We start from the raw sequence: 12,680 nt of genomic DNA on the forward strand, positions 1-12,680 counted from the left end.
TTTAAACAAATTTTAAAATGTTTCAACATGTAATATATAAAATTTGCTCAGTCCATTTTCAGTTTTATGATGTGTGTCAGTATTTGTTGATCTTGCTTTGATTTCTGGAATGTATGTCCAGGGGTGTTAAGAACATTAGAACAGCCCTGCTGGATTAGGCCATAGGCCCATCTAGTCCAGCTTCCTGGATCTCACAGTGGCCCACCAAATGCCTCAGGGAGCACGCAAGACAACAAGAGACCTGCATCCTGGTGCCTTCCCTTGCATCTGGCATGTGTCTTTCATTGATTTCTGCTTTGGACATCATTTTTGAGCTTCTAGGTCCAAACCAGCTTAGCTTTGAGCTATGTTATGTGAATGACGTTTGGGCCATTGTTTTGGACAGTCAGTACAATCTGAGGAAGATCATATTTTGGAGATCTGTCTGGGGAGGGGAGTTGATCCATTGGGGGCTTAAGCTAGCTCTTTTTGTCATTTTGTTAACTTTACTGTTGCCAAAACCTGTGACGTAGGGCAGTGTCAGTAGTGCTTTCACTGCCTATGGGCTGTGTACCATCTGGTTCCCAGGGGAGTCATTATAATAGTAATGAGGCTTTTTGTGTATTACAGCCATAGCTAGGAAGTATCTATGTTTTCCTAGTATTGATCCTAAATGTGATGATGTGATCGATAGGGTGTTGGACTTGAACCATGGAAAATCCAGTCATTGAGTGACTTGGATAAGTCATTCTCTCAACCTACCCTGCCCTACAGGGTGAATATAAGAATGAAATGGGCATTGTTGAAGGTTAATGTACAAGCCTTGCCAACTTCCTTTTTTACAGGAGCTGAGTGTTGAGCTACTGAACGTTTTCCATCGGCTTATACTGACTAGAGAGTCCCCTGAAATTCAGTATGCTGCTCTAGAAGTTGTTCGGCAGATTCTTTTTGCAGCTCAGGAACATGTCAAGGAAAAACGAAGAAGTGCAGAAGGTATAGTTATGTGTCGTCATGGTGTGATGAAACAGACCAGATTTCTCATACTTGCTCTGTAGTGCTTTGGTCACTATTGTGGATTTTTGGGATCCAGGTAATCGAGGGTGAGGAAGGTGTATGAGTATAACTCAAGCTTGATCTAAGAAGGGGATCTGTGCACAATTTCCATGCATGGATTACACCTCCTGTCACTTGGTGATCATATTTTGTTATGTGCTGTTCAAATATAAATTGAAATTATAACAGTGCAAGCAACTGTTGTGTTTAAAGACTCTCGTCAACAGGACCTCTGAGACCTTGTACATCTTTTTCGTTTCAGTTGACGATGGGGCTGAAGAAAAGGAAACTTTGCCAGAGTTTGGAGAAGGCAAAGACACTGGAGGACTGATCCCTGGCAAATCTTTAGTCTTTGCAACCCTGGAAATGTGTGTGTGCATCCTTGTCAGGCAGCTTCCTCAACTTAACCCTAAGATAACTGGTAGCCCGAAAAGTGCCGCTGGAAAACCTCAGTTGTTATCAGAGAATGGGAGCAGGCTGGTATCAGCTGCGTTGGCTATTCTGTCTGACATTCCTGCAATCTGCTCCCCAGAAGGTAAAACGTGGTCCCAGAATAGTTTCCGTTTTGCAGAGAAACAATGAAAAGCCAGCGAGGGGAGAGATGGTGTTTGCCACTATATTTTCAGAATATGTGTTGAGGCAAGATCTTCACAATTTTCCTCTGTCATTTCAGTTGTAGTTAGTCGGTTAAGCATAAACTACTGTACGTAGAGGGAGGGGTTCTGATGAGATGCATAAAAGAGCATCTCAAGAGCAAGTTGTGTTAAAATAAAATTTTTAAAAAGGTCACAGTTCAGCATGAGCTTATGTATGAAGCTGCCTTATACTGTCACCCATTGTCCCATCTAGCTCAGTATTGTTGCAGCTAACTGGGGGCGGCTTGCAGAAATTCAGATGGAGGCCTTCCCCAGCTTGGATTAGTTAGGAATTGCACTTGAGACCTTCTGCGCACAAAGCAAGCGATCTGCCACTGAACCACAGCCCTCATGATTCATGAGTTGGCTTGAGTTGGCTGATCCATAGCTATGCTCTTACTGTGCTTGTTACAACAGCTGCAAGCATATATACTGTTATTGTTATGTTGCAGTATAAAATTGTGTCATTTTCCATTTATTTCCTTATGTTAATCTTACTAAGATACTTAGCTAACTGTAAATGGCCATAAAATGTTTGATATGCCCATGAGAACTGAAGATTCTTGTTAAGTGGATTGTTGGACTTGGGAGAGTGTACAGGTGTTTCCCCATATCTGCAGGGACTCCGTTCTGAAACCCTTCCCCCTCCCCCCCGTTGTTAAGTGACACTGTGGATACGGGCAAACGCTCTCTACCAAGAGAGTGGCATGGGGAGCTTTGCAGATACTGCCCCCCCCATAAAAACCAGTGAGAAGAATGCTTCTGTTTTTGCTCAGTGAGCCCTGGAAGGACTTTTTCTTAATGACATCCTTCTTTTCTTCCAGGAAGCACTGCCGTACTTCCCACCATCTTGTACCTGATTATCGGAATCCTCAGAGAAACCGCTGTGCAGCTGCCCACTGGCCAGTTACCCTTGACAGTGACAGCCTCGTTGCAAGCTCTCAAAGGAGTGTTGTCTTCGCCCATGGCTCGGGCTGAGAAAAGCCGAACCGCTTGGAATGAATTGCTCCGTAGTGCTTTGGTCACGATTCTGGATTTTTGGGATCCAGGTAATAGAGGGTGAGGAAGGTCTATAACTCAGACTTACTGGCAAGTAGTATCTGTGGAATTCTCTCCCCAAGAGAGGTATCAGGCTTCCCCTCTTGCTGTTTAATTTGCAGTGAAGGAAAACCTTTTTTGACTGGCTTTTTTTTTGTATTTAATGGCTTTTATTGAATGGGCTTAGTTCTTTTTAACTGGAAAGGCAGATACATGGGGAGAGGGGTGGTTCACTAAGCACATGCACCATATTGAGAGGTGCCAAAAGTTACACAAGTGTGTATGCTGTCTGGGTGCAAAAACCGGGTGACCATTAGCACCCTGTGTCTTAAAAAAAAAAAGTGGTTCTGCTGTCTGGCATTTGAGTTGTCAAAGGACACATTTCTCTTCCTCCCATGTATGCTGTTGGTTGTTACAGTGCCCGGCTGCTGCCTCTTCTTACCCTCCCTCCACTCCATTTTCAGTGGAGTGTAGGTGGCACACAATTCACCTGGTCAACTCTCCTTTGGCCATTTTACCATTCTTTACTTTCTCCACAATTTTTGTTGATTCTTCTACGCATCTGTTTAAGATTCAACTCCACTTTCTCTCTTCTTCCTCTTTTTGCACACAGGGTTAGTTAACAAACCATGGCTACTGTGCAGTGACATGCAGAGCCATACGTAGTCTTGGTCTTGCATGCCTGCCCATGTTATCCATTCATGGTTTGAAATAAACTAGTTTCCCCCCTTTAATTCAAATATAGGAAACAGTGGTTTGTACAAACAAGAATATTAAACCAGGATCAAAAGGTTTATTTATATATGAACCAAGTCAATAAAACTGTTTTCTTCATCACTTCCCCTTCCTTTTTAATCCTTATTTATTTTTTAAAAACACTTATAGTCTTATCTCTCCAAGCCCTTTGACTGCTCAGGACTGCTCAGTTTTTTTTTGTTTTTTTTAATAAAAAAAAGAAGAAGAAAGATATAAGCAAAAACTGATATAAACAACAAAATGATTTTAAACAACAGTAAGAAAGAAGCAAGAACAAAATTAGTAGCACAACAAATCCAAGCCAACTCAGCGAAGGAGAACAACAATTAAAGACTAGAGGGAACAAGGAACTTCTAACTTTTCTTCAAAATGCCAGAAGAGGGTACTGGTGGTTCTGGTCTCAGCTGGGAGCAAATTCCACTCCACTCTTCATCCACACCTCTTCTTTTCTCTCAGTGGTCTTCCCTGAAACAAGGGGGTTGGAACTTTCCAGGGCATACCCAAGTTAGTCTCAGCCCCAGACAATTTGTCCTAGTGGTAACGTAGATATGCATGTAGGAAGCTGTCATACTGAGTCTGCTCCAGCTGGCACAACAACTTGTCAAGAACTCAGGTGACAGTTCTCTTTAACCCTGCTGCTTGAGATCCTTTGAACTTGATATGCCGTGGATTAAATCTATGACCTTCTGCATGCAGAGCATGTGCTTTGCTCCTGAGCTATGGCCCTCTACTTTCAGAACTGGAACACTCAGGTGAAGAAAATCTACATCCAGTGTTAAGTTGCTAGCAAGAATTGTTTGGGGCTTAGAGTTGTAAATTGAGAAAAGAACCTCTCTTCAGGCCCAGTCTACCCTCACCCAATGGTTGACAACCTTCAGTCTCGAAAGACTATGGTATAAGCCTAAAGCACCCAGTATTCCCAGGCGGTCTCCCATCCAAGTACTAACCAGGCCTGACCCTGTTTAGCTTCCAAGATCAGACGAGATCAGGCATGTGCAGGGTAACAGTTGCTGTCCTCACCCAATGATCCCTGTAATTTTTACAGAGACTGTGCAGAGCCTTAATGGAGCTCTGCAGCATCATAATCGCCAAGCTCCAGAGCAGTATAATAGAAATTGTGCAGGGATCTGATTCAAGCAGTGCAAGTCACACAGCTTAGAGGAAATGCTGCGCCCACCCGCACCGCCCTGAGGCAACATGACTCCTTGGTGGAGGGTGTATATGCATGTGTATAAGAGTATCAAAAATGTGCTTCCTTTAGCATATGTTAATAGAATAACTTGGTAGTTTGAATCAAAAATCATATTGATGTGTGGCAGAACTTGTCTTTTATATTTGTTTCATAATGCAATGTAAAATTGTTTTTATCACTGCTAGATTGTACTCATCAAGAAATGGATAAAGGTAGTCTACTCACTGCAATTACTGTATTTATTTTGTCTGCAAGTCCAGAAGTTACTACCATTGAGTGCCTTCAGTTGCGTTGTATTGAAAAATTTAAATCTGCCTTGGAATCTAAGAATCCTGTTGTAAGTACTGAATACTGCTGTACTGTGTACTGATTTTGTTTAGAGATTGACTAGCATTGCCATATGGTTATGTTCAGCCTTTCCACTTAACCTAAATACTGAATTTTGATTTTTAGCTCTTTTAGTTCATTGTTTTAAACCAGGAGGCAAGAATTAGTGTGGGGTGTCTGTGTGTGCACCTGCGTGATTGACAGTGATGTTTAAAACACCCTGCATAGAAATTATTGCTTACCCCTTAGTTATCAGCTTATCATCTGAGAAGTAATGTCTCATACTTTTGATGAACGCATAAGAAAATTGTCTAGATTTATTTTTTTTAATTCGCAAAATATATATCCTGCCTTTTCCATGTCGAAGCAAATGCCCAAGGCAGCTTACAAAGCTCCATAGTAGAGTATAAATGAGCTTTTACAATAAGAACATAAGAAGAGCCCTGCTGGATCAGGCCAAAGGCCCATCTAGTCCAGCTTCCTGGAACTCACAGTGGCCCACCAAGTGCTTTAGAAAGCACACAAGACACAACCTGCGTCCTGGTCCCCTCCCCTGCATCTGGCATTCTGAGCTAGCCTACTTCTAAAATCAGGAGCCTGCACATACCTATCATGACTTGTAACCCATGATGAACTTTTCCTCTAGAAACTTGTCCAATCGCCTTTTAAAGGCATCCAGATGAGATGCCATCACCACTTCCTGTGGTAAGGAGTTCCACAAACTAATTACATGCTGGGGAAAGAAGTATTTTCTTTGGTCTGTCCTAACTCTCCCAGCACTCAATTTTAGTGGATGTCCCCTGGTTCTGGTGTTATGTAAGAGGGAAAAGAACATCTCTCTATCTACTCTATCCATCCCCTGCATAATTTTGTATGTCTCAATCATGTCCCCCTCAGGCCCCTCTTTTCTAGACTGAAGTGCCCCAAACTGTCTTCATAAGGGAGGCCTTTCTTCATAAGGGAGGTGTCCCAGCCCAGCAATCATTTGGTTGTTCTCTTCTGCACCTTTTCCATTTCCACTATATCCTTTTTAAGATATGGTGACCAGATCTGGACGCAATACTGCAGGACTCCTGGACGCCTTACCATCAACTTGTACAACGGCATTATAATATTAGCCATTTTATTCTCAATACCTTTTCTAATGATCCCAAGCATGGACTTAACCTTCTTCGCCGCCACACATTGGATCGACACTTTCATTGAGCTGGTCACAAGCACCCCAAGATCACTCTCCTGATCTGTCACAGACAGCTCAGAACCCATTAGCCTATATGTGACGTTTTGATTTTTTGCATCAATGTGCATGACTTTACATTTACTGACATTGAAACGCATCTGCCATTTTGCTGCCCGTTCTGCCATTTTGGAGAGATCCATCTGGAACTCTTCACAATCACTTCTGGTCTTCACCACATGGAAAAGTTTGCTGAGTCCTGTCTCCAGGTCATTTATGAACAGGTTGAAAAGCACCGGTTCCAGGACAGATCCTTGGGGCACACCGCTTTTCACTTCTCTCCATTGTGAAAATTGTCCATTGACATCCACTGTCTGCTTCCTGGTCTCAACCAGTTTCTTTTTCTATAGGCAGCTTGTAGAACCCCTCTCCTTCAGATGGAATCCTTCATGGTGTGGTTGTCACATCCTGCATCTGTATGCCTTCCAAGTTTTCAGCAGGAGCGGTTTCAGGTTGGCCAAGCTATAAAACAGTGACTCCTGCTGACTCCTGTTGTCTCACGACAGCTTTATCAGCTTTCAGTCTCCAATCCAAAATTCAACCAGGATCGCTCCTGCTTAGCATTCTTTGAGCAGCCTTCTGCTCAAGCACCACTGTTTTCTGCCCCAATGCAACATCTAATGAATTCTGTTCTGCTGGGAGGCCATCTTATATTGTCTTTTCTTAACTTACTGTCAAGAAAGAGGGACGACTCTTACCATGAATATTGCACCAACCTGTCAGTCCCAGTACAGGTGTGCTCCCCTTTGAGACATATTGACTTACACCAGGATCGCATATCTGATAACCACGTGTGGTCACAGAGTCGTCAGGGGGCGCACAACCCCCCTTCTGAGTGCGAGGAGAGCTCTGCTCCCCTTACCTCCGGAGGTTTGTCTGAACCTCCCAGATAGGCACACATCCAAGCGCTACCTTTGCAAGGCTCAGACTGAGGGAAATCACGTGTCTCGTGCAATTTCTGGTTTCCTCCATGAAACGTCAAGTCGTGCGTGAGACTCGATTTCCCTCAGCCTGAGCCTTGCAAAGGCAGTGCTTTAAAGTGCGCTGCCTCTGGGAGGCTTAGACAACCCTCCAGAGGGGAGGGGAGCAGAGCATCCTCTTCCCTGTGGAGGGTCTACATTGCGTCAAGTGCTGCTTGACGACGGGATCGTGGACCTGATCCCAATCCCGATCCCCATCATTAAGTGGCGCATGACTGTAATACAATCATTCTGAAGTCTCCTAGCCAAACGAACCCCTAAGCTTAGTCTTCATGAATGCACCGCATGGGATGTGTGATGTCCATAGGTTCATGAAGGCAGGGCGGTTTTCGAACAGAAATCTGAAACTTCTGGCTGGAATAAATAGGCTGGTGCTTCTATAGTTCATATACTGAGGCAGAAAGGGAGTATAGATGCTACTGAAACCAACTGAAGTTGGACTGAGAGACGCTGTCTAGACCAAGAGTCCGTAGCATGAAAGAAGAGCAGAACTTTGTACGTAGCACAGCGTATGAGGATTGGTATCTGACAAAGCCACCAGTATTAATTCTCCTGATGCCCTTCCTCCTCTTCTGCTGGGTTTAACAGCAGGTCTTGCACTTGACATGTGTACAGGTAGTTAATTCTTTTCTCCATTTTTGTTAGGTGCAGCTTAAATGCTACCAGCTGCTTCTCACCATTTTCCAGTATCCAAACCCAGCGGTATCCTATCCTTACATACATTCATTGGCATCACTAGTTGTTGGCAAACTGAAGGAATCGGAGAAAGCAAAACCTGAGAATTCTGCTGAACTCCAAGTTGTTCAGGAAGGAATAAAAGTGGTGGCTGCTGTCATAGCCCTTGCCAAGGAGGAGCATCGTAAGTGTCCTATGCAGGGCAAAACAGACTTAGGGCTCAATCCTAACCCCTTATGTCAGTGCTTTACAGCACTGACTCAAGGGCAATGCAGCTCCAAGGTAAGGGAACAAACATTCCCTGACTTTGAGGAGGCCTCCGTGAGCGACACCCAACTGCAGGATGCAGCACACGTCCCGTTGGCATCGCTATGCCAGTGCTGGAAAGCACTGACATGGGGTTAGGATTGCGACCTTAATCTTCTAGTAATCATTTATTGCATGTTTACTACAGTGTTTTCAATAGAAACCATTCCTTGTGAAAGTGTATTGGGTCCTCATGATGCTGTTAATCTGTTTATATCTCTTGACTTAGAAAATGCTTTTAGAATCATATTGAAGTGCCTTTGCTGGATTGAGCCAATCTGCTCACATTGGAGGGAAAAACCTTTTGTGTACAGATCCTGCTTTTAGCTGTTGTGCTTTAAGGGGGAGAAAACACATCTAGCTCTAGACAAATGCATAAAGTAGCAAACAGGCAATGAGTTGTTTTGTGTCTGCATCCACGGGTGCTGTTACCCTGCGCCCCCAAATTGATGACAGTGTTGAAGCTGTTGGTGGCAAAAATGTTTTCAGCAGGAGATCCTAAAGTGTGCAACTTTATGCTGTCTGCGTCAGGGCCCAACACTGGATATTTAGAAAGGAAAGGTATGATTCTGAAACATTGTGTGACACCTTTGAATTTATTAAGGACAGTTTTGCACTTGCACAGAGGAAAAAAAATACACACACATTGATGGGACGGATTCCTATTTGAGTTTTGAAACAACTTGTTAGTGGATGTGCAATTCTGAGAACTCAAGCTGGTCTTCATTTATTGAAAATCTTTATATTCTGGTGGTTTGTTTGTGTGAAAGTATTCAAATCTGTTTGCTGTTCTTAAAGTCTCTTTTGGGGAATTTCCCCCCACTCCAGAGTTTGGGGCTTGATGTGCTATTAAGAAATGATGGGAAGGATCAGATATGGGGACCCCTAGAAGAGCACTTCCCACAAACAGGAAGTAGTATGTCATCTGGAGGCCCTTCAGGATGTTCTGATGATGTGGACTAAAGACTGGAAGTTTCAGTGCATGTCCATTTTTTGCACACACCAAGATTGACCCTGGGAAGACCCAACAAAGCAATAATGCCTGGATTAATTAGCTGAATAATGAGGCATTATGTTCTGCTAATTGAAAAGTGACAGGTATTAATGGGTGTTTGGGAACTTTGTCTTTCACAGAGACGCAGCTGGTGGCTTGCTTCCTGCCGATGCTCATTTCTTTTCTTCTGGATGAGAATGCCCTTGGATCAGCCACAAGTTCAGCAAGGAGTCTGCATGAGTTTGCTTTGCAATATTTGATGCAAATTGGTCCACAATACTCCTCTGTCTTTAAAAAATTAATGGCTTCCTCTCCACCAATGAAAGCCAGGCTTGAGTCAGCTGTGAAGGGCAATCAAGAAAGCATCAAAGACAAGACCACGCCTAAGCATGCAAGGGGTTCTGGGAAAAGTTCAAGTATTCAACTGAAGACCAACTTTCTGTGAAATAAATTCTTCCAAATCCTGAGCACTTTGTTAACACTACAAAAGTCCCTTTTCATTTCAAAATGTTCTCATGATAAAAGCATTTTTGTTTCCAATTCAGTTATGCTTAGCTTCTAATAAAAGTGAGCACATTATACAGCTGTCCCAAAGGAGGATGAGCATGTGCCTGCACACTTATCTACTGATCAGAAACTTGACTCCATCAGTAGCAAAAACTCTGCAAACAGCTGTGGCTGCTGAAAGTGAAAATGGCAATATGCTGCATCCAGAGCCAGCCCATCCATGAGGGCAACTGAGGCAATTGCCTCAGGGAGTGTCCCTCTCTGATAGCTCCTCCTTCTCTTTCCACTCCCTGGATTGGAAAAGAAGAGAAGAAGGGAAAGTGTGGAGGGCTGGAGAACGTTGAGCTAGAACATTGGAGCGTGGGAGGATCAGAGACTGGCACATCATTGGGTAAAGGGGGGCAGTATTTGGCATGCTTCTCAGGTGTCAGGAGTTCTTGGGGCCTGCCTTGGCTGTATCCATTTGCATGCTACGTTCCCAGTCCTGAAAAGGGTCCCTCTTACTTGGTCAGGATATGTACTTCATTTTTAAAAATATTGTTTTTGTATACTATACAGTGTTGGGCATAAAACATATCAAAGATTCTATTAGGTATGTTGGTATCTGTGATATAATTATATTAATACACCTGCATTTTTATGTAACACTTTCTGATTTCAGCACAGATTACTGGGAAAGAAGTCATTCCTGTGACTCACCAGTATATGTTCCAGAAGCACACATACACTTGAATTTTCTGTATTGTTCTGGTGTGGCGGTTCCCAGTGTGCAACAACAGAACTTAAAAAAAAAAAAAAAGAAATAAAAAGTACTCATTTGGAATGTTGAAAAGCAGTTTGCAGATGATTGACAGCTGCTTCACAAAAATCCTATTGGAATGAATCTGTGTGTGTTCACTGTCAACTCCCACGGAGTTCTGTAGATGTGCATACTTGACAACAAAGAGGAAAAAGTTCTGCCACTGGGATTAATGGCACAAAGGCATGTGGCTACTTCCCCCCTGAAAACACTGTAATGCACGAGGTGGTGGTTTGGTTCAGAAGAGAGGCGAGTGCTGCTAGGACTGTTGCGTGCGGCAACGAGTAAGTAATCCATAGGCTTGGATTACTTACTTATCAAAGTAAGTCCTATCAAAGACTAGTGCTGGCCTGCCACAAAGCAGCTGTAAAGCATTCTGTGGCAGCACAAGCTGCTGAATGTTGACCCATAGCAGCTGCTGCAGCTTACCTCTGGGCAAGGGGACTAATGTCCCCTTCTCCTGAGGAGACCTCCAGCAGCAAAAACTCCCCCACGGGATGCAGCAAAGGCTGCACCAGTGCTGCTGTATTATCGTGCAGGGGTTTCAGTAGGTAATTGGGCTGCCCATTACTTGCTGGGATACCCTTCAGTCTTAAACATTAAATTGCAGTCATTAAAAATACTAATGTTATCACAATTTAATTCATAAATGATTTACAGTTCTGTAATCTTAAGCTATTTCTGCCCAATGCTGCATATACGCAACTGGGATCAAATGTTTACGCCTGTGGGCTGGGCAGAAATGGGTTAATTTAGTAAACAGAATCATGAGTTAAAACATTAGATGTTCTTAAGGTCTGTGACAGTCGATAAAATTACTGTTATCTAAAAGTCCACCTATGTCTGAGGCATTAAGAGCTTTAAGTTCTTCTGAATTCCAAAGCTATTGACAGCTTTGTGATAAAACTCTACACCTGCAGTAGTTGGGAGCCTTGCTGCTTAACAAATGAAACACACGTGTTTAACTGCTGCCTGTATGACACCTGACTGTCTCCCATCCCATCGATTCAGTAAATTTCCATCTTCATGTTTATCATACCTTCAGGATTTAAGAACTGTTCTGACATGCAGTGTCTCTGCAAAAGGCACCTCATCTGCCGTGATCTTTACATGGTCAAATTGGCATGTAGGTTGTGCGCATTCAGATACATATAATCTAAGCAGAATAGCCGGGGGGGGGGCAATGCAGCTAAGTACAGCAGGCACTGCAATGCACTGTGTAAGCAGCTCCTCCCCCTTGCCATCAGAGCAATTTGGAACAGTGACAGCAACATGCAGTGGGACTGCCGCTTACTCTGCCCTCCCGGCTGCACTTCTGAATCTAAGGGCAATGGGAAATGTATTTAAGTGGGCTTGTGTCCAGCTGCAGCAATCTTAAGGCCAGAATAAAATGGTACTCCTTAACAATGGATCACGTTTTAAGTCTAACTATCAATTGCTTCAGCTGTGACTTATTTTTAGAACTGTATTGGCAATACTGCCTTGTGTGTTTTTTATGCCAGTATTACCCAATGTAAACCAAATGCTAAGACAATTATACTATTTCTGTCTATGAATTAGTGGGGGGGGGGGGGAAACACCTATAGAACCAAGACTCAGGAAGAGTATTTTACTATAAATTTTGTACATAAAATTGTAAATTGTACAGAATTAACCATTTGGACAAAGTTCTAATGAGTCATTTTTCTAATTTACATAAAGCTAATTTTCTTCACTTAAATGTCTGCGCTTGCTATTTTATTAATAAAACCAGAATTTGTGACAACTGTGTTTTTCTAACCTTCAATCACTATCTTAAGTACACTTATTCCACAAGTTAGTATTACTCTAGTGTCTGCTTACATATTCAACTTGACATTGACTTTTAGTACTTTATGTAGAATTAGAATTTCTCCTGATGGAGTATACTTTTGAGATAACTGTGCTAATTCTGTCCTGTAGATCTGACTAGATTTTTCCTGTAGCCTTTGGACCCAGTTGATCAAGGGCATTGATACTGCAATGTGACCTTGGTGAGACCACTTCTAGGGTGTTGATCCTTTGTACTTTTTCATTACCTCTACATTCCCAATAAAGAATGTGATGAATGCCCTATTTCTGGCCCCCCAATTTTTCCTTATTTTTTAGACCAGAGGTTCTCAAACTTTGAGGGAGCTTTACTCCCTCAGTAAGTTCTTGCGGGGCAAGGGCAATGACGCAATC

At 43.0% G+C, this 12,680-nt stretch overlaps 1 protein-coding gene across 3 annotated transcripts in view; it reads left to right on the forward strand.

Moving 5' to 3' along the window:
* Window positions 1-12,192, forward strand: part of HEATR5A (HEAT repeat containing 5A) — an 80,581-nt gene extending 68,389 nt beyond the window's left edge. For all 3 annotated transcript variants that reach the window (XM_066630626.1, XM_066630641.1, XM_066630634.1), the window contains 6 exons: window positions 825-972; window positions 1,295-1,567; window positions 2,492-2,716; window positions 4,839-4,990; window positions 7,843-8,056; window positions 9,313-12,192. In XM_066630626.1, coding sequence (XP_066486723.1) covers window positions 825-972; window positions 1,295-1,567; window positions 2,492-2,716; window positions 4,839-4,990; window positions 7,843-8,056; window positions 9,313-9,617 — 1,317 coding nt within the window. In that variant the 3' untranslated portion in view covers window positions 9,618-12,192. The remainder of the gene's footprint in view (window positions 1-824; window positions 973-1,294; window positions 1,568-2,491; window positions 2,717-4,838; window positions 4,991-7,842; window positions 8,057-9,312) is intronic.
* The last annotated feature ends 488 nt before the right edge of the window (window positions 12,193-12,680 follow it).

The sequence above is a fragment of the Tiliqua scincoides genome, chromosome 1, assembly GCF_035046505.1.
Source record: "Tiliqua scincoides isolate rTilSci1 chromosome 1, rTilSci1.hap2, whole genome shotgun sequence".
Taxonomy (NCBI): Eukaryota; Metazoa; Chordata; class Lepidosauria; order Squamata; family Scincidae; genus Tiliqua; species Tiliqua scincoides.